Source organism: Bidens hawaiensis, unplaced genomic scaffold (genome assembly GCF_021521415.1).
Source record: "Bidens hawaiensis isolate Kalapana, Puna unplaced genomic scaffold, B.hawaiensis_p1.1 tig00020828_1, whole genome shotgun sequence".
Classification (NCBI taxonomy): domain Eukaryota; kingdom Viridiplantae; phylum Streptophyta; class Magnoliopsida; order Asterales; family Asteraceae; genus Bidens; species Bidens hawaiensis.
This window is the reverse complement of record NW_027493209.1, coordinates 23,837-49,265: the sequence shown is the minus strand read 5'-3', so window position 1 is coordinate 49,265 and position 25,429 is coordinate 23,837. Positions and strand designations below refer to the sequence as shown.

Genomic DNA, 25,429 nt, shown 5'->3' with positions numbered 1-25,429 from the left:
GTGTATATTAAGAGAAATGACTAGAGCAGATATGATGGTATGAGATGAGATGATCATACCGTTCCAAGGTGTTGGAGTATTTATAGCCGAAGGTAGGTTTCCAAGCAGGTACAGCCGGCTGAATAGTATTCATGTTCTGCCAACTGTGGGCTACGCACGTGCCATGCTGGTGGTTGGTGGGTAGGCAGCGGCTGATAGTGATCAGGCCGGCTGTGTACTATTCCTGTTCCACCAACTGCAGGCTATCTTTTGTCCATACCTCGTCAGGTACAGTACAAAAGATCCTCCAGTATCGTACGGACTGGCTCATTTGGGCGGGAGTTTTCCCGGCTTTGTGCGGGAGTGTTCCCGGCTTGCTCACTCCTTCTTCAGGTGACATTACTGAATTATTTAAGAGTTAAGTGCCTTGTGCGTGTAGCCTTGCTGCGCGGGTAGCCTTCCCTGATGGCTAGTATCCGTTGCTGCGAGAACAGGCGGAGTACGTCGACCATTGGGAGGCTTTTCCTGCAGGAACAGCTTGCGTACTGCGCGTAAGGACGTCACGTCTCTGAGCATGGTGGGTCCTGCGGATCCGGTTGGTTTTTGCGCAGACGTCTCTTCAAGGTGAGTCTTGCGAGTTTAGCCTTTGCGTAGACGTCCCTGTTGAAGGTGAGTCTTGCGGGTTCAACTGCGCAGACGTCCCTCTTTGAGGTAAGTCTTGCGGGTCCAACTGGGCTCTGCCGGGACCTACCTCTTCAAGTCCCCCCAGTCCAATGTTCTTCTTATGAATTGTTAATAAGTGAGGTGAACTTTTGGACTTAAGCAAAGGGTTTTGAAAAGGGTTTAGTTTTAAGGTTTTTCATGGGGATTCTTCCCGCGGAAGTCCTAATGTCACGTGCAGAAATTCCCGACTTTTCTGCTTGATCTTTGGGTATGATGCGGGTAGGTCTGTAACCTCCTCGCAAGTCAGGAGCGTTGAGTTCCACTTGTGTAGATTCTCCATGAGGTTTTGGTAGTTTTGAACATAGTGATCAATTATGTTAAACAACCAATTCCATCTTGGAGCTTCAAACAATCTAGTTCTCGACGTTCCCGTTATGCGGGGATGTTATTCCCGTTTCCGCAAGCATGGCCCAGAAGATCCTTCTTGGTTTCAATTCCCTGCGGAGTGCTAGGTATGTGAAGGGTTTCGCCTTGACACTGTACCCGCACTCGTCTTATAGTTACTTTACTTCCAAGGTATTCCTGGCTTCAATTCCCTGCGGGTGCCAAGTATGTGAAGGGTTTTGCCTTGACACTGTACTCGCACCCGTCTTATAGTTACTTGGTTGCCGAGGTATTCTTGGCTTCAATTCCCTGCAGGTGCTAAGTATGTGAAGGGTTTTGCCTTAACACTGTACTCGCACCTGTCTTATAGTTGGTTGCCAAGGTAAGGGGTATAATCCCGCTTACTTTTGAATCTTTTTGAATCTTTTGAAATTCGAAGAGTTGGTGAAAGGATAAGAACAGTCCAAACTGTTGAAGGGACGGTTACGTATTCCGACGGTTTCTTCTGACAGTTTCAGGACATGCAGGAAGTTATGGCGACGTGACAGTATATGGTCAATCCAGACGTTTTTTCAGGCGCGTGAGCGCGAGTTTTCGGGCGCGTGGCCGCGAAGTTTACGGCGCGCGTCCTGTCAACAGCGGTTGCCAGCTTGCTTTTTCCACGTGTCATAGTTTCATTGCACCAGCGTTTTCCTCTCTCTTCCGCATTAAATTCATCGCATTTATTGCGATGAGTATATAAAGGGAGGAGAGGATGCATCTCAACTCACAGTTTTACTTCTCTCTTCTTCTTCTAGACGATTTCCGGCGAATACTCTAACCTTTCCGTCGAGCATTCTCCTGAAATCGTTCTTCACATCCAAAACATGTCTTCCGTCCATTATCTTGAGGCTACCGCCGAGGAGTCTGACGTGTATGCCGAGAATCCGTCGTCCACGTCGGACAAGGATGACAAGAGTACTGCTGGCGAGTGCCAGTGTGCTCTTCCGGCCGACCTCTATCAGTACGTCGTCAGGATGTTCATGCTCGAGCCTTTCGAGCCTGAGTTTCCTGCACCTCATCAGACGGTGTACGATGCCCCCAAGGGCAAGATAGGGGTGTACGCTGCATTCTTCGTCTATGGGAATCTCAGGTTCCCATTGACGAAGTTTGTATACCGTGTTCTGGAGAGACACGGTGTGCATCTGACTGAGGTACACCCAATGGCGATCGCCAAGATCCGCCATTTCGAGTGGGTGTGTCTCATTCTAGGTGTGGAGGCCCATGTTGACCGCCTGATGACCTTCTATTCTTGGAGGTGCATCCAGGGGTGGTATACCTTGGTCAATCGGATCAAGGGTTTGAAGATCTGCGCTACCGAGCGCAGTCTTCGATCTTGGAAGCGGGAGTTCTTCTATATCTCCGCTCGCTTCGTCCCCATAGCGATGACGTTCAAGAACGGGAGGGCTCTCCCGAACCTTCACGCCTCCAACTACCAGGAGGCGGAATGGTTCTCCAAGGTTTCCCAGATCCAGTCTCCGGTTTACCGCTTTGCGGAGTCTGGGATGGTGATGCTCGGGATGAGCCGGGTGTGGAAGGAGGCGTCACAGATTCTCATCGTCCTTGAATACGGTTTGAACTCTGTCCCTTACGGTATGCTTCATATTATCCGTTAATTTAGGGTTTTTGTTCTAACCGTTTTTTCCTTTTGTTTTCAGAGGGAAACGACTTGCAGTCTCTCCTGCAGCCGCGGGAGAGTGATGGTCCCGCTCGGATGGGTACTCGTGCTCTAGATGAGAACGAGTTGCCCATCCTTGAGCAAACGGCGGATCGGTTCGTGGAGGTCTACCCGCCAGGCCACGAGATCCTGAGCGCCAGGCGGCCAGGTAAAGAACTTTTTGACCCTCGCCCTCTCAATGCTCAAACCTCTGCGGGAATTCCTCTAATTTTGTCATCTTCTGATGAGGAATCCGTAGATGGTCCTTTCTTGGCGAGGAAGAAGAAGGCAGCCGGCGGGAAGGGCAAGGCGAAGGTTGCCTCCACTGCCGATCAGGGGAATCGGTCAGAGTCGGAGACCGAGAGTGAAGAGGTGGCGGGGAACCCTGGCGGTGATGAGACCACTGCTCCGGAGGTTGAAACGGCTGTCACCTCCGGGCAGACCAGTACAGCGACGGTGACAGCGTAAAGACGTCAATGAAGAAACACTAATTGACCCCGGGCAGATTACGGATAATCTGGGGGTTGAATAGACGTTTCCCACGAGGGGTTAGGTCCGGCAAAGATGGTTCTTCTGATGACCTTCAAAACAGACACCGTGAGCTCGTCACTGAGAAGGGGGGTACCTCATTGTGACCACCCTCCGGCGTGAGAACCAGACTAGATTGCTCTTGAATATAAGTGTATATTAAGAGAAATGACTAGAGCAGATATGATGGTATGAGATGAGATGATCATACCGTTCCAAGGTGTTGGAGTATTTATAGCCGAAGGTAGGTTTCCAAGCAGGTACAGCCGGCTGAATAGTATTCCTGTTCTGCCAACTGTGGGCTACGCACGTGCCATGCTGGTGGTTGGTGGGTAGGCAGCGGCTGATAGTGACCAGGCCGGCTGTGTACTATTCCTGTTCCACCAACTGCAGGCTATGCACGTCCTCCGACAGGTTGGTGAGTAGGCAGCGGCTGATAGTGACATACAGTACAAGAGCGTGCTGCTCGTCATACTGTTGTCAGTGAGCTGTCGTATCTTTGGTCAGATCTTTTGTCCATACCTCGTCAGGTACAGTACAAAAGATCTTCCAGTATCGTACGGACTGGCTCATTTGGGCGGGAGTTTTCCCGGCTTTGTGTGGGAGTGTTCCCGGCTTGCTCACTCCTTCTTCAGGTGACATTACTGAATTATTTAAGAGTTAAGTGCCTTGTGCGTGTAGCCTTGCTGCGCGGGTAGCCTTCCCTGATGGCTAGTATCCGTTGCTGCGGGAACAGGCGGAGTACGTCGACCATTGGGAGGCTTTTCCTGCAGGAACAGCTTGCGTACTGCGCGTAAGGACGTCACGTCTCTGAGCATGGTGGGTCCTGCGGATCCGGTTGGTTTTTGCGCAGACGTCTCTTCAAGGTGAGTCTTGCGAGTTTAGCCTTTGCGCAGACGTCCCTGTTGAATGTGAGTCTTGCGGGTTCAACTGCGCAGACGTCCCTCTTTGAGGTGAGCCTTGCGGGTCCAACTGGGCTCTGCTGGGACCTACCTCTTCACATATGTTCATAACCAATTATTAAAAAAAATACTTAAAATCTGAAATTACCTCAAATATTAATCACATAATCAAGTTTAGATGTTAAACAATATTCATTCTAAAACATAAAAACAAACATTCAACTAAGAATACTTAAAACCAATCTTAAATTACAAACTTATCTTGATTCGACGTGTAACGATTCAAAGCTTTTGATCCATACTAACAAAGTGGTCAATTTATGATGTGACAATCTATCGATTATGATTTCCAAACGTTCACAACTTTATTGTTCTAATCGTAATACATAAGCTTAAAGCTTTAATCGTAACTAATAATACTCGTTACATTGTGTAAGCGCAGGTACGCAATTTGGTTGGTATCGGTTGAGCTTTTTACGGCACTGACGCTAAATCCAAAAGGTCAATTAGTAAACACCCATAATAGTAATAGACGTTTATGTAACTTATGATGTAAAAATAAAAGAACATACACAAAATGATGTTTATCTAATCGAGAAATTCGATAGCACTGATTAGGTTCATTAAGTAAAATCTAACATAACAAAAAACATAAAAAAACATAATAACAAAATAAATAAAAAAAATGATGATTGAAGGCTAGAAGGTGCTTCTGACACATGTGCCATGTCTTTTAATTCTATGTACCATTATATTACACAATGTTTTCACTGTATTAGACTACCTGGTACCTGCTGTTGTCCGCTAGTGGAGCCGCGAAGGGGTTGGCGATAGCCACGTAGGGCGCGCACACCATGAGTGCCCGCAAGGGCAGCCGTGAGCGACAGGCAATGAGCTAGCTCGCATCGGCTAAAGTGAACCGTTGAGTGGGGAACTTTTTGGGGGCATGAAATGACCGTTGGAACATTGATTTTTTATTTTACTTTCTATATTAAACCAATAAACATACACACTTTCCAAACCAAAAAAACTACAAAAAAAAAATTAACCAATTTTATTCATTTTTCTCCAATACACCCAATTATAAATAAAAAATAAAATGAAATTATTTTTCTTCGTCCAATTCTTCAAAGGAAGACGACCTTATTTTTGAAGCCGGGAGGATAATGGTTAACATGTTGGTTGAACGGTTTCAAAGGCTACAAAGACTAACAAAACAATCACCTCTTCTTCGTTCTCGAGTGGGCGCTAATGAAACTTTGGTATGTCACTATTTTATTCACGATCCCGTTTATGACGAACATCATTTTAGGCGTCGGTTTCGAATGAGTAGACAACTATTTATGTGTGTATCAAATGATTTGTTGGATCGATATCCTTTTTCCAACAAAGACTAGATGCAAGAGGTAGACCATGTTTCACGACTATGAAAAAATGTACAACTGCTATTCGTCAATTAGCATATGGAATTTCGTCAAACGCAATAGAAATACCTAATGTCCGAAAAAATTGTGCGCGACTCACTTTATTTTTTTCTGTTAAGGTATACATATATACATATATGTTTCGTTTAGTTATATTTTTATATTGTTTTGGGGGTTTAATTGACAATGTTTGTATATAGGGATCATATCGATTTACTCACAGAGATATTTGCGGAAACCAACTTCGTATGATATCCAACGCATATATGAGGTGCACGGTGAAAAACATGGTTTCCCTGGAATGCTCGGTAGCATCGAGTGTACGCATGTTGGATCGGATATGTGTGCTATATATGGTCTGGCTAAGTCAGTTCCACTGGGATGATCACCCCGACCCAGTATTATACTTGAGGTGGTGGCTTCCCAATATCTTTGGTTCTGACATGCGTTTTTTGGTGTTGCTCATTTAAATAACGACATAAATGTTATCGAACAGTCACCGATATTCGATGAAATTATTGACAGGGTTGAGCCAACTCAATCGGTTTATGCGAATGGGGTTTAATTCAAGCATGGCTACTACCTGGTTGATGACATTTACAACGAATGGCTGACACTTGTTCAAGCTTATGCATCCCAGTTGAAGACAAACGGAAGTACTTTACGAAGAAGCAAGAATTGGCACAATAAGATATTGAAAGGGCATTTGGGAATCTAGAGGAAAAAAATCATTTAATTTTGAGGTCATACGGATTTGGTCAATGAAGAAAATAATGGATGTTGTCTATACCTATATAATTCTTCATAACATGGTTCTTGAGGACCAATGTATGACTATTTTTCAAAACTACCAAGGTGAAGTCTCACGATCCGAATCAACAGTCACCGATTATGAAAAACTCCAAAACGTCATATATATCAAGAACCGCGAGGTCCACGAAAACCTTCGTCATGACTTGGTTGAGCATTTGTGAGCTATAGACGTCCCCATGATCTTGTACTATACTAGTATCATTTGTTACTTTTAATATTTTTATTTTAATGTAATATCAGTTATTTTCCAAATTTAGAAGAAAAAATTAAATAAATAAGAAAATTCGTTGAAGCCACCTTTCGTCTAAACTACAACAGGCTCAGGCGGCTTCAGCAGTTAGCTTCTAATCAACACTGCATAACACAATATTATTGGATAAATTCTTAGGCCGGCTTCAATGACAAGTTGACAACACATAGTCTTACCAACACTACCTATAAACTGTCTATCAATTGTTTTACTCAAATTAGTTGGGTATTAAACGTAACATTTTTTTTTAAAGAAAAAAAATAAAGATAATAATTGAAAAATTGAAAATAATAAATATAATAATAAGATGAGATAAAAATGGCGGTCTTAATGGATCATTACAGAGGTGCATAGGTGATTTGTTGAAACACTAGTTATGTGGTGGTGGATGATGAATAATGAATGATCAGATCAGATCAGATCACATGGAGCGGTACCAGAGGGTTGAGAAGCCGCGAACTGAGGCTCCGGTCGACGAGAAGGAGATTCGTGTTACCACTCAGGGGAGAATGCGCAACTACATTACTTATGCCATCACTCTTTTCCAGGTCCTTTCTTCATTATCTCTTTTTTTTTTTATATATAATGTGACATGTTCCATGCGTTTAAGGTGGTCTGCAAAAGTTATACGTCGAAAGTTGGACTTTTTATAATGAAGTTGGTAGTTTCTTATAGGAGAAAGGATCGGATGAGATTTCACTCAAGGCAATGGGCAGAGCTATCAACAAAACCGTTATGATCGCAGAACTCATCAAGGTTTACATATTCATATATTGTTTATATGGTGTTGTAGTGCTTAACGAGTCATGATTATTAATTTTGTTCTGATTAACATGTGGTACCAGAGACAAGTTGCTGGTCTCCATCAAATTACATCGATAGGTTCTATCGATATAACAGATATGTGGGAACCACTAGAAGAAGGCCTCCTCCCGTAAGTACAAAAAATAAAAATAATAACAAATCCGCATGATGTGAATCTTCATAATCTATATAACATTTTAACGACAAGAAAATAACTTGTACTTTTTTTTAATGTAGTCTTGAAACGACTCGTCCTGTGTCAGTGATTACAATTGCTTTGTCACAGAAGGAGCTTGATTCATCGTCTGTCGGGTAATCAATCGTGTGGAACCAGTAACCACCCCAAAATTTTCATTTTTGAAGAAGTTACAAGCTGAAGCAGCGATTTTGTAGCTTTATACTTATTGGTTTGGTTATTAATATTTTTTTGTTACTTTTACTAAAATGCAGGTATCAACCACCTATTCCAGCTGATCTGGTGAAGCCATTAGTTGAATATGAATATGAAGGAGGTAAGAATTTTAACACTGTAAACTTTTTCCATTTGGTGCAGTCAATTATATACTAGGAAATTCATATATGTATTTTTTTTTAAATTTTTATATATATATTTTTTGTGGTTGGCATAAGATGATTCGCCTAAAATACGAGGAAGAGGCCGTGGAAGGGGTAGAGGTCGAGGTAAATTAATCGTCTATTTTGCCTTAAAAATAGTGTGACTTGCCATGTATCCAAAAACTAGTTTGTTTATGGGTTAAAAGAAGTATCATGTGTGAGTGTGATGAGTAATTAAAGCTAAAGTTGTATTGTTTCCTATTTTTCTAGGGAATTATTATAATGGAGATACTGAATACAACAGAGATGGTGGTTGGGAAGGTGGAAGAGGAAGAAGTCGTGGTGGTTTTGGCGTGTTCAACGGCTATAATGACTATGGAGGTAAACTCTGTGCTAAACAATGTTTTATTGGTTTCACTCGTTAGACTCGTTTAGCCTGCTCGTTGGCTCGTTTAGCCTGCTCGTTGGCTCTTTTAAATTAAAGCCCAAGTTTTAACATACATAAATTATAAGCCAAAATGGTAACCCAAGTTTTAGAGTATATATAAGTTATAAATATTGCAGCTTGTTAGTTATGCATTATGTGAATGTTAAAATATTATTTTTCTTTATATATATACATCAATATGAATAATATATAAAACTATTTAAAAATACAAAAATAAACGAGTTGGCTTTAGCTATTTACAAACTCGACATTTCTGCTTGTTAAAATAAACGAGCCCAAGCCCAACCTAGCTCGGCTCGTTTACACCTATCAGTAACCATCTTGACCTTTTAGTGAAAAACTAGCCGCTGTTCTTGCCAAATATGCAAAGTAATATCTGGACATGATTATGCAACTGAGTTTGAGATTATGTTGTCCAGGACGTGGGCGTGGTGGTTGGAGTGGCAGAGGTAGCGGCCGAGGGCGTGGCGGTGGTGGCCGAGGGTTGAGGTCTGATGTGCAGCCAGTCCAAGTTTTTGCTTAAGTCCTGAATATGAGTTATGTCTTTTGGTTCAGATATGCTGGATGCCTATTTGGTAGTTTTTAGAGGGAATAGCATTTGCTTATAGTAACTCTGAAGGTGTATACCATTTTTCTATAGAAATAATAGAGCAGTACATTCTTTCGTATTTGGTTCTGTTTGTATGGCCCGACTGTGTGTGTGTGTGTGTAGGGGGGGGGGGGGGTATTGGTACAAGTAGTCTATGCACGAGGTACAGCTAATCCAGTTTATGCACGTACCCGTTAAGAACATCAACAATTTGGAGACTATAACATGTGCTTCATTTCACCCCTTATACTTCTCGGCCTACATACTACTTTTATTCGCGTGTTAAAGTTAAGCCCATTTGTCTCTACGAAATGGAAACTTATCCCCTGTTTTAAGAGGCGTTCTTCTAGCCTCTGTCACCTAAGGGTGTTAATCACGTCTGGTTAATGAGTTTCAAGTTCATACACTTGTTCACTTCATGTTGTATCGTGCCTTGTTTGACCCATTTAAAAGTCTTATGTTTCCGGTCGACCATTTATGAATAAAAAGTAATATCTAGTGACTTAGTGACAAATATGACTTAGTAACAACTTAAACAACTGTTTTTGTTTCTTTATCTCCTCTTTCCATTTTACAAATTTGGGTTTATTTAGCACAATACTAGAAGAGACAAACGGCAAGATGGATTGGTTAATTTAAACATCACTCCAAATTTTTAACACTTTCCATCTTAAAAATCTAAATAATAACTTTTTTTTTTTTTGAAAACCCCTTAAAAGGATCACCCCACTTAATAAACATGATGTATTTCTGTTGACAAGCTAAATAGAAGGGTCGTGTCATTCAACCCAAAACTTGTTTTCTTGTCGTGTCAGAAATTCCAGCTCCTTCAGTCACGTCTCACGACTATCACCATATAACTTACACTTTTATAATACTTGCATCCATTATGTAGTGTCTACTTGCACATATTTATTTTTTTTATCATTGTTATTTGTTCTTATTTTTTTTTTAAAACACTGAATGATTACAAGAACTGTACGGATCATTTGATGCATTCTTAAATATCATAGATTAAAAGAATTACAACCAACATGACATAAAGATATTTTAAAAACCGAAACACATTACCAAGAAACAAATAACCAAATTAGACAAAAGACTTTTTATTACTTTGCTAACATGTAAACTTATACATTATATTTTATATTTTCAAGTTCAATTTATTGCCACTTCCATTTAGGGCTGTTCACGAGCCGAGCCGAACCGAGCGAAGGCTTGCTCGTTGCTTGGCTCGTTTACAACCGAACCGAACCGAGCGGCTGAAATTCGAACCGAGCGAAAACCGAAACGAGCCAAATCGAATCGAGCATTTTTCGATCCAACATCGAGCGATTTTGAGCATTATTTATTTCTTTTTCACATTAAAATTTTCAATAAGAAACAAATTTAAAGGTTATAAATAATATACTCCCTCCGTCCCTTTGAAAGTGCCAACATTTCCTTTTTAGTTTATCCCATTACAAATGTCCACTTTTAAACTTTATTAATTAATTTTCAAATTTACCTTTAAAAGTGCAATCATTCAACCTTCTTAAATTTTGTCTTTTTATATATGTCAAGGGCATTAAAGTCATTTGTTAAGAAAAAAGTACAATCATTCAAGCTTCCTTAAATTTTATGTTTTTCAAACCATGACACTTGTAGATGGACGGAGGGAGTATTTTATAAATAAATTAATAGTTTTTAGACAAACGGCTAATATATTGTAAGTTTTTATTTAAAATAAGTTGAAAGTGAGATATAATAATCATGTAAACAAACTTCTAGTATTCTGAAAACTTACATCGAACAAATAAAACTATAAAATTGACGAAATATGAAAAATTTTAAGGGGTAAAAATAATTGCAAGCTTATATTTATGTGTTGTGTCTATGCATTTATATATATGTTCATATATAATTATATATAAAATAAATTAAAAATATTCGAGTCGAACCGAACCGAGCAGACCTTTGCTCGTTGCTTGGCTCGTTTACAAACTGAACCGAGCAGAGCGGCTCATTTTCAATCGAGCGAAAAAGCGAGCGAGCATTTTCCGAGCAATTTTCAAGCGAGCGGCGAGCGAGTTCGAGTGATGAGCGGTTTGGACGGCCCTACTTCCATTCAAAGAACTAGCTGTCTATGGCACACTGGTTTTAACTTCTTACCATTTAAACTCTTTTATCATTTTAACATTAACTATCATATGCAAAATCTAAACCATTGATTGAAAATGACAATTCTCACCAAACCACATAAATAAAACTTGGACATTGTGTTTAATTTCAACACAAAAATCCCACCATAAAGATCTGCATTGTGGTTAAACTACAAAACACATGACATCAAAACATTGGTCTTAAAAAGATGCTGAAATACATATCCAAAAGATAGATGTTCATGCTCAAAGACAATATTCATCAACAAACAAAACCAAAACAAGTCTTCCTTGAAACAAAATACCAGGTACTCGAAACAAACAACCAAAACTCACCTAAAACGACCCCAAAACAGATATAAATACCTATTTTTAAGCCTTCACACGGTTGTAGAATTTGAGCTTCTCCTCTGCAGTTTGGAAACGACCATGACCGAACTTCGATGATGTGTCAATAAACTTGAGTTTGATCTCTTCAAGCGCCAAACGTGAAGTCTGCGCAAGCAACGATTGGCGAAGAGTAACAACCCTCTTCTTGGGACCCACGCAGCAACCCTTGATCAACAAGTAGTCGTCCTTCACAACACCATAGTGAGGAAAGCCACCCATTGGAGTAATATCTTTCTCGGTCCTGTTCAAGTAATTTGTTAAATCTTATAAACTACAAAATTATATAATGTGAAAATAATCTTAAATAACAAACCTGTCAAACTCGGTTAAAGCAGTATGTGATTCTTGTCCGGTTTTACCAAGCTTGTAAATCTTCTTGTTCATCTCAGTACGGTGATGGTAACCGTTTTGACCAGCACGGGCAACAGTAAACGAAACCCTAGCAGGATGCCACGCTCCAATACAAGCAACCTTACGCAGACCTCTGTGAGTCTTACGTGGCAAACGGGTCACACCCCAACGGGTCACAACACCTTCATAACCCTTACCCTTGGTTACACCAATAATGTCAATCATCTCATCCTTCTGGAACACCGCATCAATCGGGATTTGCTTTTCAAAAAAGCCGTACGCAAAATCAACTTTTTGGGCAATGGTACCACCGTTCACTTGGATTTCCATCAAATGCGCTTTCTTCTGCTTCAATCCCTTCATCTTCCTTATCTGTGTAAAAATAAACAAACAAAACATTCAGTTAATCCATTTGAAAATACATAAACCGACACACAAGATAAACAAGTTTATATCTTTTAAAAAAATAAAAATAATATTTTTACCTGAGTGTGAGCCAAAACCCTGATAACAGTTGCATACTTCTTCATTTTCTCCAACTGAGACTGAACATCTTTCTTACCGTCTTCAGAACCAAACTTCTTGGCGTATTTGGTAAACGCCTTCTTCTTGGACTTGCACCAGTTCTTGTAGAACCTCCTCTTAATGTCTTCACTCAAATGCTGAGCCCACACAGTGTTCAAAGAACGAAGACCACGTGGAGTCTTGACATAAGCAACCACACCGACAACCACCATTGGAGGTGTCTCAATGATAGTAACTGCCTCACAGGTCTCCTTCTTGTGAAGCTCTAGTATTCAAAATTGTCACAAGAGGTCAAATATTATAATTTACAAACATACTCAAAACTAAAAAAAGTGTTTTTTAGTATAGAAAACAGCTTACTGGATCCGGGCTTCTCGACCTCTCGAACGATATGGGTCATCCCAGCCTTGTAACCCAAGAAAGCAGTTAGCTTGCAAGGTTTGGTTGGGTCATCCTTGGGGAAAGCCTTCACTGCAAAACACAAAGTGAAAAAAATATTAAATAAATAGTTTACTTTACACAGCTTAATTTAACATACTATTGACGAAAAAACAAGAACCAGCCGATTAACGAACCAAAAAAACGAGAACTATGCGTATTATTGAACAATCATCAATTTCATTTTTGAACAAATATATAAAATGCAGACCGATTTAAACATGTAAACGATGAAACCAACTGATCCACCCATACCAAAGCAAATCAGTTGGTTCGGGATCAAAACAATTCGGTTTTCACTGTTTAAGATTTTAACATTTTATATGATTTGAAACTTATTAATTTCTGATTAATTCCAGATAACTACAAGGGCCCACTCCACAAGGCGAATAGCAACTACTGCACCAGTGATCATAACAAGCAGTTCTCGACCTAATATTTTTCTTGTAAAATGTAGGTATGTATATGTACTGTTGTTAATGAACTAACACTGTTGTAAACAAAACTATAAAACATTGGTTTATCATTTGAAAAACAATAGTTAGCAGTTTGGTCCATAAATTATATTAAAACCAGCTAAACAAGGCTTGAAACTACAATAATCAAATACAAATTGAGAAAAATAATAATAATAATAATAATAATACCTTTTCCTCTGTGACGAGCAGCACGCTTCCTGGGAAGAAATCCAAGAGAACCATGTCTCGGGTGCTCAAACTTCCTGTGCGACATCCTTCCTTACCTACAATTACAATTCATTCATTATATATGTATATATATATATATAACCTAAATTAATAATCAGACACACAAGGTTTAATAGCATTTCGATTGAATGTACATGAAAATGCACATTCAAATCGTTCCGACTCAATACGTAGGGTTTTGAAAAGCAGATACAAGGATGATCGAGTGAATTAAACCTGAAGAGCTGTGCGGCGGTGATTGATAGTTTAGTTGCCTCCTGTGGCTGAAGAGAAGAAATACTAAAACCCTATAGGCCTCCTATACATATATATAATACAACCATACCAAACCACCACTCTCTACAAGCCCAACTATAGAGTTTCAGCCCATCAATATATAATTGCCCCACTTTATATTAATTTAACAAGGAAAGGCAAATATTACTACGTTATGTTATCAACCCCCAAGCCCACTCTTAGTCTTAACTATAACTAGTTACTAGAGGCGAAAAAAAGACCAAACCCGAAACCGGGTTTTTTTACCCGGATTTTTAATACCTGAACTCGTATCCGACCATACTCGTAGGGTACGGATATGTATACATTTTACTACCAAAACGCGTACCCGATTCCGGTAATACCCAAAAACCTGAACTGGTTCCATACTCGAAACTAGTTTTTCAAATATCCAATCTATACCAAAAAAATAACTAGAAAATACCTGAAAAATACTCCTAAAAAGTGCAACCTTTAAAAAATTCCAACCTATACCTGAATAAACCCGAAAAAAACTCAAAAATATGGTTTTTTCAATACCCGAAAATACGGTATTCAAATACTCCGGTTTTAAAATACCCGGTTCTATACCCGACCCAAGCTGATACATAGGGTATGGTTTTTAGAGGCAATACCCGGACCCGGACCCGGTTTCATACCCGTTTTTCTAATATCCGATTTGTGCACCTCTAATAGAGGTGCACACAAAACCCGTACCCGGAACCGGACCCAAAAAAATACCCAGAATCGGTTTTTTTTACTCGGGTATTCTATACCCAAAACCGGAACTGACGCTACCTGTAGGGTATGGAACCGTACCCGATTTATACATGTAAATACCTGAAACTGGTCATACCCGGCTATACCCGATACCAATTTTCTAATACCTAAAATAATACATTAGTTTTTATTATATATTTTTATGTTTACTTCACAACTTTATGTTTTAAGTTTTTTTAAAATGTGTATTATTAAGTATATAATTTGTACTCAACTAGATTTATGGTTTTTTAATATATTTTAATTATTTTTATAAAATACAAAGCAAATTTAAATTTTAAACAAATTTAAAAATATATAAAAAAAAATTACAAATTCAAAACCGTGTATTAATACCCTGTCGTACCCGGACACATACCCGGTTCCAATACTTAGTTATACCCGAACCCGATCATACCCTACCCGGGTACATACGATTGGGTTTTTCTCCTCAATACCCTACCCGAACCCTACCCGATTTCTCTCAATACCCAATCATATCCAAAACCGGTTTCATACCCGAAACCTAGTAATAGAAAAAAATCCAATTTGTAGACCTCTAGTTGGAGGACTCTTATTTGAGACGACTTTATCTTGATGTTTAGACAATACGTGTAGGGCTGTAAACGAGCCGAGTCGAGCCGAGCCAGAGTGTGCTCGAGCTCGAGCTCGAACTTAATCGAGCTGGCTCGAGCTCGGCTCATTTTCTTTATCGAGCTGAAAAATCGTGCTCTAGCTCGGCTCGTTTAAAGCTCGAGCCGAGCTCGTCGAGCCAGTCTCCTTTAATTTTTTTGAATTTTTTAATTTTTTAATTTCTTTTTTACAAATTTTGATATATAAAAGATAAAAAATGTAATTTTAACATATATATTATAAAAAATTAATAATTAGAACTTTATATGTTTTATTTTCATTATTCTTTTATAAAGTTTTAGGTATCGAGTGACATACTATATGTATAAGTATGATATTATTATATATAGATATTTAAATTTAGAGTTTAATCTAAACGAACCAACGAGCCGAGCTATCGAGTCGAGCCAAAACCGAGCCACGAGCCGAGCTAACACTGGCTCAAGCTCGGCTCGTTCAGAAATCGAGCCGAGTCAAGCCGAGCTCATTTAGAATCGAGCTTTTTCGAGCCGAGCTTTTTTGAACACCCCTAAATACGTGTATTACATATTTCGTTTGGTTTGACTTGCTTTTGGTTTAGTACTATCATGGATGGTCTTAATCCAACATAGACAATTAGACATTGACACTTAGTTTTTTTTTTTTTTTTATTTGTCATTTGATTACTTTTTGTTCCTTTAAGTTTGGTAGCTATTAGACCGTACGTAGTGGAGTTTCATGTGAAGCGTTTTAGGCTATAACGTCGGGGGCACCCCCCTAGAGCACGTCTTGGGGTAATTTTTTAACGATTTGTGTATAACGCTGGTGGAAGGCACGAAAATTAAAAAAATAAATAAATAAATTTATGGCTTTATAACTACACCGTGTGTTTGCAAAAACCATAACTCTGACAGGACGTCATGTGACGCATAACAACTAGGGGTGAGGCTTTATGACTGGTCTTAGCCACATCAAGCCTCGAGAAAGTGGAGCGTGACATCGTTTATATCCCATTAATTACACCATCCATAAACTGTAAGTTTTTAAGTTTATGGTTTGTCATATTTTTCATTCGTTTCACTTTCCTACGTAATAACAATTTTACTTTTACTAGTGAAAGACAAAATGTGTGATTATCATTACTATTTTCTTTTCTTTTATCCTCTCCCTCTTCTTCTTGTCGTAATTTTTATTTTGTAAACTTATCTAAGACTTAATTAATTATATAATCAATTTACTCATTTTGGAAAAATGCAACTTTTATAGACTTTTATTTTATCACATACATTTCCGTCTGTTTATTTAGTTATTTACCAAAAGAATTAAATAAATAAATAAATAAATAAATACAATATATATTATTAAAACTACATTTGTAACATATTAATTAATTAAATCCTAAACAAGTTCTAACATAAAATTACAGATTAAAAAATATAAGAAAAAAATTAAAGAATCAAAAAAAGAAAGAATTATCTTACGAAAAAAGAGAATTAAAAATTTAAAATCTTAACTTCAAAGTAAAAGAGTCATCTTAAAGAAAGATAATTTAAATTTTAACGTTAGTGGAAAAGATGATAATATCATGACAAACACAAATATAAAGAATGATTACTGTCAATAATAAAGACAAGCAGCAAAAGAGGCAATTATTTGATATACTGAATGAACCTTAATGAACACAAACTGTGGTTTACTTTTTAAAATTTCTGTAGATTGATAAAAATGCTAAAAGATGAATGTAGTCAGAATATAGATGCAAGAACAAGTCCTAATTCATAAAATAAAATATTAAATTACACTGCAATAACTAAACTTTATGTTCTTCCTGGGATTACAGATCTTTCTTAAAAACAAGTCTATCCTTCACAACCCACAAAAATTACCGAATTTCAAAAGAATCAATGAAAAAGATTTTTAAAACCAACCCTTTTTATCTATCTACACACATTCACCGATAAATATCGACTTTCACCTCTCTTTCGTGTTTATTCTTCGCTCATCGTATCTTCAATCACAATCCAACCCACAAACCTCTAAAACGATCCCGCCCCGGTCCAAAAACGGGTTGATCCGGACCCACAAGAGCGAGAAAATCGACGCCAACAAGATAGACCACACAATGAGAATGGTGGGAACACTGTTTTGTTTCCCCATCATACCTTTAAGGAAAGGGTAAAGATGTAAAATCACCCATATGGCAAAGAACAACCGACCGAAAAGCGGGCCCCACGACTCGTACCCGTTGCTAATCGCGTCGGATATACCGACAATCACGCCGATTATGTTGATGATTAAAAGGGTTAACGGTGGGAGTAAAAGGGTGGTCCATTTGAAGAGATAAAGTTCCGAAAATTCACCATCATCACCACCCTTTGATGTGACCGTAAAGTTTGTGTTGACTCCGGCTAAGACTTTTAGAAGGCCTTGGAAAAGTGCAAAAAGATGAGCGGAAACACCACCGATCACCCAAAACTGCTCGTTTCTCCATAAATCATCTATACCGACACGGCCCCACTGGATTTCTAGAATGCTTGTAACCGCGATGGATAAAAACATGAGCATGAAAAGAATGCTGGCATAGTTGCTTATCTGCAAATGACATTTAACAATCCCATGAGGCCATATTTTTTTTTTTAATAATATGCGACTCTGTTATAAGATTGATTCATTTACTTGTTGGTATATTTGGGTTGACGTTTGAGACGGATCAAAGAGCTAAAAACTAGTATATTTTAAATGATTTTGACACTGATTATGTATTTAGAATTAAATAAATTTTGAACAAAAAGTGTTTCGGGTCAAGTGGTCAACTCAAATGAACAAGTACTGCAAAGTGGCATCTTTGACGGGTTACCCAACACATTACAAAAAATTGGACAAAAAAAATAGAAAGCAAACTTCTTACCTCGGGAACAATAAACTTGCCAGTGAGTAGACAAACAGCCGGAAGAGTACAATATGCAAGCAACGGGACAGACGTCAACGGATAAACAACCGAGTTTATATATGAAAACCTTTCTAACGGTTTCAAACCACACCCATACCCGTACCATATTGGACAATGTCGGCTCAACAAGATTTCAACTGATCCAAGGGCCCACCTAAGAACTTGGTGAAGACGATCAGAAAGATTAATGGGAGCCGAACCCTTGAATGCGGCCCGTTTTGGTATGCAATAAACGGAACGCCAACCATGGCAATGCATCTTGAAGCCCGTTAAAATATCTTCAGTAACCGAACCGTAAATCCATCCAACCTATTTTGCAAATACATATTAGTTATATGCCTTGAATAAAATAAGCAATACTAAGACAGTTGATAACACTCCATTTTGTGGGACCAACCAAATTAAAATTCTAGAGGTGGCATTTGACCCGTTTATCTCTAACGGTCAGATGAGAGGAAAAAAAAACAACTAATAAAAAAATGGATAAAAGGTTTGAAAGCCACCTAAAGTGTATCTTAAGTGCATATAGCCTCCTAAATTAATCTTTTCAGAAACATATATTATTATTTGAAATAATATTTAAAACACACTAATTATTCATAAAAACTTTGAAAACGGGTTGATATAGGCTATGTTTTGTCTCTTTAACGGTGCAAATGAGTAAACTCAAGAAAGTTAGCTCACACAGAAATGTGTCAAACGGGTCCAAAATAGATTATCTATATAAACCTTAAAAGTAGTGGACAAGAAAATGCTTCGTGTCAACCCCGTATAAAAAAATACGACTTTCACAAATGACAAAGCCCGTTTGGACCCGGTTCCTAACGTCCTGGCCCCCACCCATTTTGCCACCTCAAACTTATTATTGTTTTCACATACCTCTTTTCCCCATTCGGTTTTATCTTCATAACCGCAACTTATAACATGGATGGCTTCTTTCAATAGCGATGCTGATGAGGCACCCGGAGGAACACCGCCATCCTCCAAAAGTGTTGAAGCGATAAACACCGGAGACTGACCAAATTTTTTCTCAAACTTTATTTGAGGCATAAGCGATGACTTTTCACTATCTATTCCTGCATAAAAAATTCATTTCTTTTTATTATTCCACAATAACAAAATAATAGTATTTCAAATCGGGCCTCATTTAAACATGTTACTTACCTTCGATTCCTTCTTCAACACGCTCTAACGCGTATATTTGAATTGAGGTGTCTTTGCTCTTCTTGCTCTTTGGTACCTTCTCCTTTGACTTTCCTTTGGCTTTCTTCTTTCTCGATTTGCAACAACAACATAATACCCATTTAGGCAAGCAATTACACGTTTTTCCGGGCGGTTTTTTCTTGGCCGGGGCATCATAACCGTACAATGCTTGTCTCCTGAACACACACCCCGTTCCAACGTATATTGGCCCTTGGATTCCATCTAGCCCTTTCATATTAATCTAAATATAAAGCGGTTATTAGGATTGTGACATCATATAAAGGTTAGCTAGAAAAAGTCAAAGGGGATGGTACGTACATCAAAGAACACTACGTTGCGATTCGAGTATCTATCATGACGATCAATACCATCAAATCTTTGAGGAAACTGAACATAACATATTTTCTTTCCTGATGTGGGGTCCATCATGAAACACATCGCTTCTCTTAGTGCTTTGCTGTTGTTTATGTAGTGATCACAATCGACATTGAGCATATAAGGTGCATTTGAAATGACGGCCGACACTCGGATCTTCAAGGAAACAAAAAAGTCAGAAAATTTCTTTAAAAAGTATTTATAAACAAGTTTCCCAATTTAACAAAGATAAATGATTTGTTTGTTAAATAATATTACAAGAAAACATTTATCTAATTTCTTAAACAAGGCGATTTAGTATGTTGTATATATTAAGAAAAAAGTGTATACCAAAGCATTCATGGCACCAGCTTTCTTGTGGTGGTCAAATCCAGGCCTCTTTTCACGAGAAACATATACAAGACGTGGTAACTCGTTTCCTTCTATGTCATGGACACCATTATTCCCAAGGAAAACCTATTATCATAAAATAAGAAAGTTCATTAATATTCATTTATAACTTCTTTTATCCAATTCCAAAAACTTCAAACATTATGCTTACCTGGATCATTCCTGGATGATCCCTAACATCATTTCCGGGCCATGGAGTACCATCTTGCATTGTCCATCCCTCTTCCGGAACCTTTTGAGCCATTGTAACGAGCCCGTTTATTCTTACCTTAAACTCTTCATACTCCCTCTGTATTTCAACCAGTTTATAATTAGTACAAATCATTAACCAAAGCAAGAAAAATCAAGCTCAAACGGTCAACCTTTTAACCTTGTAAAAGAAATTTAAATTTGGACAAAAAGGTCATTACTGCAGGTCAATTGTTCTAAAGTCAACAGGTTTGACCCAATAAGTCAAATAATATTCTTACCTTCATAGCACGGCGTTCCCGGACAAATGTTGGATGCACTTTATCTTTAAGATAATCAACTTTTTCAGCAAAATACCACTCAGGAGCACGCAGTTCAATGCTAAACTTTTTGCAAAACGGGACCCACTTTCTTGCAAATTCAGATGTTTCTGAGAGAGCTTCAAATGTAAGCATGGCAGCACCATCATCAGATACATAGCAAGCCACCTTGTCCACTGGATAATCCACCGCTAGGATTGATAACACCGTGTTAGCGGTAATTAGTGGCGGTTCTTTCAGTGGATCCACCGTACTCACAAAAACATCTACCGGAGCCAATTCGGACGGCTTCCCCTCTTTCTCATACCTAAAAAAAAGATTATATAAAAAGTTGGCAAATGTTGCATCAGATGTTATTCTAGTGTATTATTTTAAATTAAAAGGTAAAACTTTCAAGCCTGAAAATATGTTTTTTGAGCTTTTAGTATACTTTTTTTTATATGTGACATTTGATGTAGTGGCTGCCACGTCATATGTCAATGACATATCAGCAACTAAAAAGTAAAAACAGTTAAAATGAGTTTAGTTGTAATGCCGGTAATAAGCTGCCTTATATTCACCGCTAATCTAAAGTTGGTTGCTAATAAAAAGTTTAGAGCTTGTTTCTATATAGTGCAGTTTACCCTTTACCTTTCATAACTCACAAAAAATACAGGTGGCAGTTTCAACCGATATAGTCTAAACGGGTCAACTCGGGCTTGATTTTTCCCTAGCCAAATTAAAAAATCTCAACTAAAAATGAAGCGGGGCAAAAGGGTTGAAAATTGTCAAAAGTGTTATTTGAACAATTTAGCAAATAATAGAATAGACACAAATGTTGTTGACCGAGTCAGTTTTGGCCCATTTTTCACCTTTGCTCGTGTTTACAAATAATGTAAGCGGCTTAAAAGGGGTGGGGACCACATACCTTAGTGACAATCGATCAAGATAGGTTTCACGTTCAATTGGGAACCATTTTGGGAATTGATCAAATATCCACGAGACCGCAAACCATATCTCACAAATGACTGATATGAGCCATAACGCGTATGCATCATTAACAGGGTGTAGGATTCTATAGTGAAAAAAGAGACCAAGAATCGCCATACGAATCAATATCACCATTCGGTATGGATTTATCTTGCTTGAAGGAATTGGTAACTTTCTTGAAAGCGGTTGTCTTCCCTCATCCATCCTATACACACATAACAAATAATAAATTCTTAGAAAATCATACCTTTAATGCTTACGCATAAATATATATACATACATACATGAGTTTATGCATGTATGTATGCGTGCCTACAAAAAGTGAGACAAGATCAAATACACTTTATTGCACCTACTAAAACATTTGACTCACTTTGTTTACTTAAAAAGTTAATGAAATACCTAAAATACTGTTCTAAATCTTGGAGACCAAAATCAATATCTTACTTACATAAAGTAATAAAATCAAGGATTATGACGATAAAATCAAGTAACTTGTTAAATATCTGATTCACATATGACAATAAAATCATACACTTTATTGCACCTACTAGAACATTTAATTCCCATATTTTACAAACTATCTAACCGCCAAAAAACAACCTAAAATATCCTTTTGAATGACTAAAATCAATATATTACTTAAAGAAATTACTTAATAAAACCATACGATAAAATCAAGTAATTTGTTAAATACGAAAGCTTTTGTCATTATCTGCTAAAAGATTTGTTTTTTTCTTAAAACAACTTCCGTTGCTCGAGAAATAAATTAACGACCATTGAATAAGATCAAATAATATTGGAAAAAAGCACGTACTTTGGCATATCGGGATCATCAACATCTCCATCATTTTGGCCACCACCACTATCACCTTGATGCCTAACCATTTGTAGTTTATCATTTTGCCGTTTTCTCCATTCTTCCATTCTATCTTTCCATGCAACGGTTCCGTATCCATAAACCGCCAAATCTTTCTTAGGATCCATGGGTCGAGGTGGCACTAAAACATAAAAGAATATGAAAACTAATCCAAAAACGCTACAAAAATTGAAACTTTATATTTGATCAAAAAACCAAATACTTACAAGAAACTGATGAAGCAGTGTCAGAAAACGGCATAGGATGAACACGCTTTGCACGGTTCATAAATGGTGGGATGATTAAAGCATGCTTGTCAGCTGAAATTCCATCATCCTATAATAAACAAAACAATCACATGAACTAACAAAATAAATCACAAATTTTGACTTTGACCAATGGACTGTGTGACGGTTTTGTACTTAGTAGAGGTGCTTAAACTTTTCAACACAACATCATAACTAGGAAACGGTTGCATCACCTTCATATAGTTTCTAACTCTACTACTAAACTTTATAACTTGAAATCACAAGGAAACTAACAAATCTTGATTTGACCAATATGACCCTATGACGTTTTTGTACTCGGTGTTCACAGTTTTCAAAATAAAGTAAAAATTTTCAATAAAACATCATAAACTCAAAATCTTTTGCACCGCCTTCATATATTTTCTAACTCTACTACTACACGTCACAACTTGAAATCACAAGAAATATCACATTCTTGATTTGACCACCGACCCTATGACGTTTTTGTATTCAATATTCACAATTTTCAAAATAAAGTCATTAATTATAGAGTATACGCATCCGGTCATAGATTTTATGATCACCACTACTAATTTATACATAATTAGAATCACAAAAAGAAGAATGTTCTTATATTATACCTCTTGACCATAAGTAAGAAGCGGGATCTCGGGGTTTAGAGCGGCGGCATCCACCTCTGAAGGGGTGGCAAATCCGGAAGCATTAGACGCACCCCGCCCGATATTAAGGCGGGAAGAAAGAACCGCCTCAGAATTTTGACCAAGATCAAATTCATGGTCCAAATCATCAAATCCTTCCTCGTCTTCATCACCATCAACTCGTGGACTCCCTAATCATCATTCAACTTATTAGTTTTCACAAAATCTTTAAACTTGACTAAAATTCAAACACAAGATTCATAATTTATCGCTACCTTTAATCCGTTTAAACCGAGTTTTGCATTGAGGGCAAGCTTGATTACCCTCTCTTCTTTCATATTCATAACAAGGTCTACATATAGGGAAAGCACATTCATTGCAAGCAACAAATGGCTCACCATCAACTGTTATTTCAATCTCATCACCACAAATCTGGCAAATCTGACCACTTAATTCTTTTACAGAAGTCACCTGTTAACAAAAACCAATATCAAAATCCCAGATCAAGAAGTCAAACCTAAAGTCAACTACACTGTAAAACTAAATCTATTTAAATTTTGTTATATAAAGCCCAAATCTAACTTATGAACAGTATTTATTATCCAAAAGGGTAAATTCTTGCACAGTGTTCAAACCACCGACAGAAATAAATATAAAAAAACAAACTTTAATTGATTCCACAAACCAAAGATCAATAATTTAGGTTCAAAAATTCAAGACTTTGCATAATTGGCATTAAATTGAAGCAAGATTCATAACCAAATTCAGAAAATCAAAGATTTAAAATAATAATAATGATAATAATAATAATAATAATAATAATAATAATATCTTACTCTTCCAACTTCATCAGCATTGATAAGAACAAACTCATTCCGGTTATGTGAACCTGCAATAAGCCTTCCTTTTGTATCCATTGAATCTCACACACTAATTTCACCTCAAGAAACACACACTTCACAAGATAAGTTTCAGCCAAAAGCCCATCAAGAAATCAAGAAAGATGGAAGCTTTATCTCTCTACACTTGTGTTATATGTTGGTTCTGTGTTCCCTCACTTTCTTAAACCAAACCCACATTAAAATGAAAACGAAATGTAAACAACAAATACACGTAATTAATAAAATAAAAAGCCAAGAAAATGAAAACCCACAAAGATTTAATAATAATAATCAATTGGGGAGTTGGGTTTTGGTTAAAATGACTTAAAAATCAAAACTTTATAATTTTATAGAGAGAGATAAAGAGAGTGGCTGGCTTAATACAGAAGGAACACATACATATACATACATGATACATATATCAGAGATCGCTTTGATGGGGATCTGTATGTATGAGGGTTGGGTTTGCTTTGATGAGTTGTAAATTGGAGAAAGTGGGGTCCACCATGTACGGTTGGCTTTGGAGGGTAAAATGGTAATTTAAGATTTTGAAACCGTCGGTGGGGTGGGTTTAATTATAAAGGTAGTATGGTTTAGATTGGATATTTGAGTGGTGGCTGCCGGTGGTAGTAGGTGGCGGCGGTGGGGTTTTATCGGGAAGTATATATACGTGTAAAACTGTAAATATAATAATATCTTGTATGAATGTATGTATAGGTAAACAGAAAACATAATACATAAGAGTTAGAGCTTGAGACATAGTTGGGTCACGTGCACTCCATGTGCTTTAAGTTAAGTTTTATAGATCTTATTATTTTTGTATAAAGATTTACTTCAAGAAGAATTTTATCTTATTATTTGTTTTTACTACCATTTTAGTTTTGGGTTTAGTTTAAACGGGTTCAGGTTAATTAGCGGGCCAAACACACAATCTAGCTCACGAGTTAATCTGTTTAATCTGTTTTTCTATAAGCTTAAAAGTGACTTAAACATATTCGACATTTTTTTGGTCAAATTTAGAAGACAAAAGATTAATAAGTGGATTTTATAATTTAAGCATGATTACTTTATATGCATTTGTAATTTTACCGTTTGAATTAATATCCGAATTAGACGTGTATGATTCATGTCACGCGTGAAAATTCATGCATGTTCAGGCGTGTTAGGTTCAAT

The 25,429-nt window shown here is 37.6% G+C and overlaps 3 protein-coding genes across 3 annotated transcripts; 1 reads left to right on the top strand and 2 right to left on the bottom strand.

Annotated features, from left to right (window-relative positions):
• The first annotated feature begins 6,956 nt into the window (after window positions 1-6,956).
• On the top strand, window positions 6,957-8,969 carry LOC143561842 (uncharacterized). Its single transcript, XM_077049813.1, has 8 exons — window positions 6,957-7,187; window positions 7,315-7,395; window positions 7,485-7,573; window positions 7,681-7,755; window positions 7,894-7,955; window positions 8,074-8,124; window positions 8,269-8,379; window positions 8,866-8,969. The coding sequence occupies exons 1-8, from the start codon at window positions 7,038-7,040 to the stop codon at window positions 8,967-8,969; spliced, it is 723 nt and encodes a 240-aa protein (XP_076905928.1). The 5' UTR covers window positions 6,957-7,037.
• Window positions 8,970-11,371: 2,402 nt separating this feature from the next.
• On the bottom strand, window positions 11,372-13,639 carry LOC143561848 (large ribosomal subunit protein uL3z). The gene is made up of 5 exons (XM_077049819.1): window positions 13,528-13,639; window positions 12,803-12,913; window positions 12,403-12,707; window positions 11,880-12,289; window positions 11,372-11,807 (listed from the first exon to the last, which is right to left on the bottom strand). Exons 1-5 carry the CDS (start codon window positions 13,610-13,612, stop codon window positions 11,549-11,551), a joined length of 1,170 nt encoding a protein of 389 aa, XP_076905934.1. The 5' UTR covers window positions 13,613-13,639; the 3' UTR covers window positions 11,372-11,548.
• A 3,330-nt stretch (window positions 13,640-16,969) lies between these two features.
• On the bottom strand, window positions 16,970-24,859 carry LOC143561847 (cellulose synthase A catalytic subunit 5 [UDP-forming]-like). The gene is made up of 14 exons (XM_077049818.1): window positions 24,212-24,859; window positions 23,651-23,846; window positions 23,358-23,566; window positions 22,696-22,804; window positions 22,427-22,610; window positions 21,548-21,814; window positions 20,602-20,947; window positions 20,283-20,420; window positions 20,072-20,197; window positions 19,685-19,897; window positions 19,328-19,607; window positions 19,043-19,239; window positions 18,122-18,472; window positions 16,970-17,805 (listed from the first exon to the last, which is right to left on the bottom strand). The coding sequence occupies exons 1-14, from the start codon at window positions 24,290-24,292 to the stop codon at window positions 17,224-17,226; spliced, it is 3,279 nt and encodes a 1,092-aa protein (XP_076905933.1). The 5' UTR covers window positions 24,293-24,859; the 3' UTR covers window positions 16,970-17,223.
• Between the last annotated feature and the right edge of the window lie 570 nt (window positions 24,860-25,429).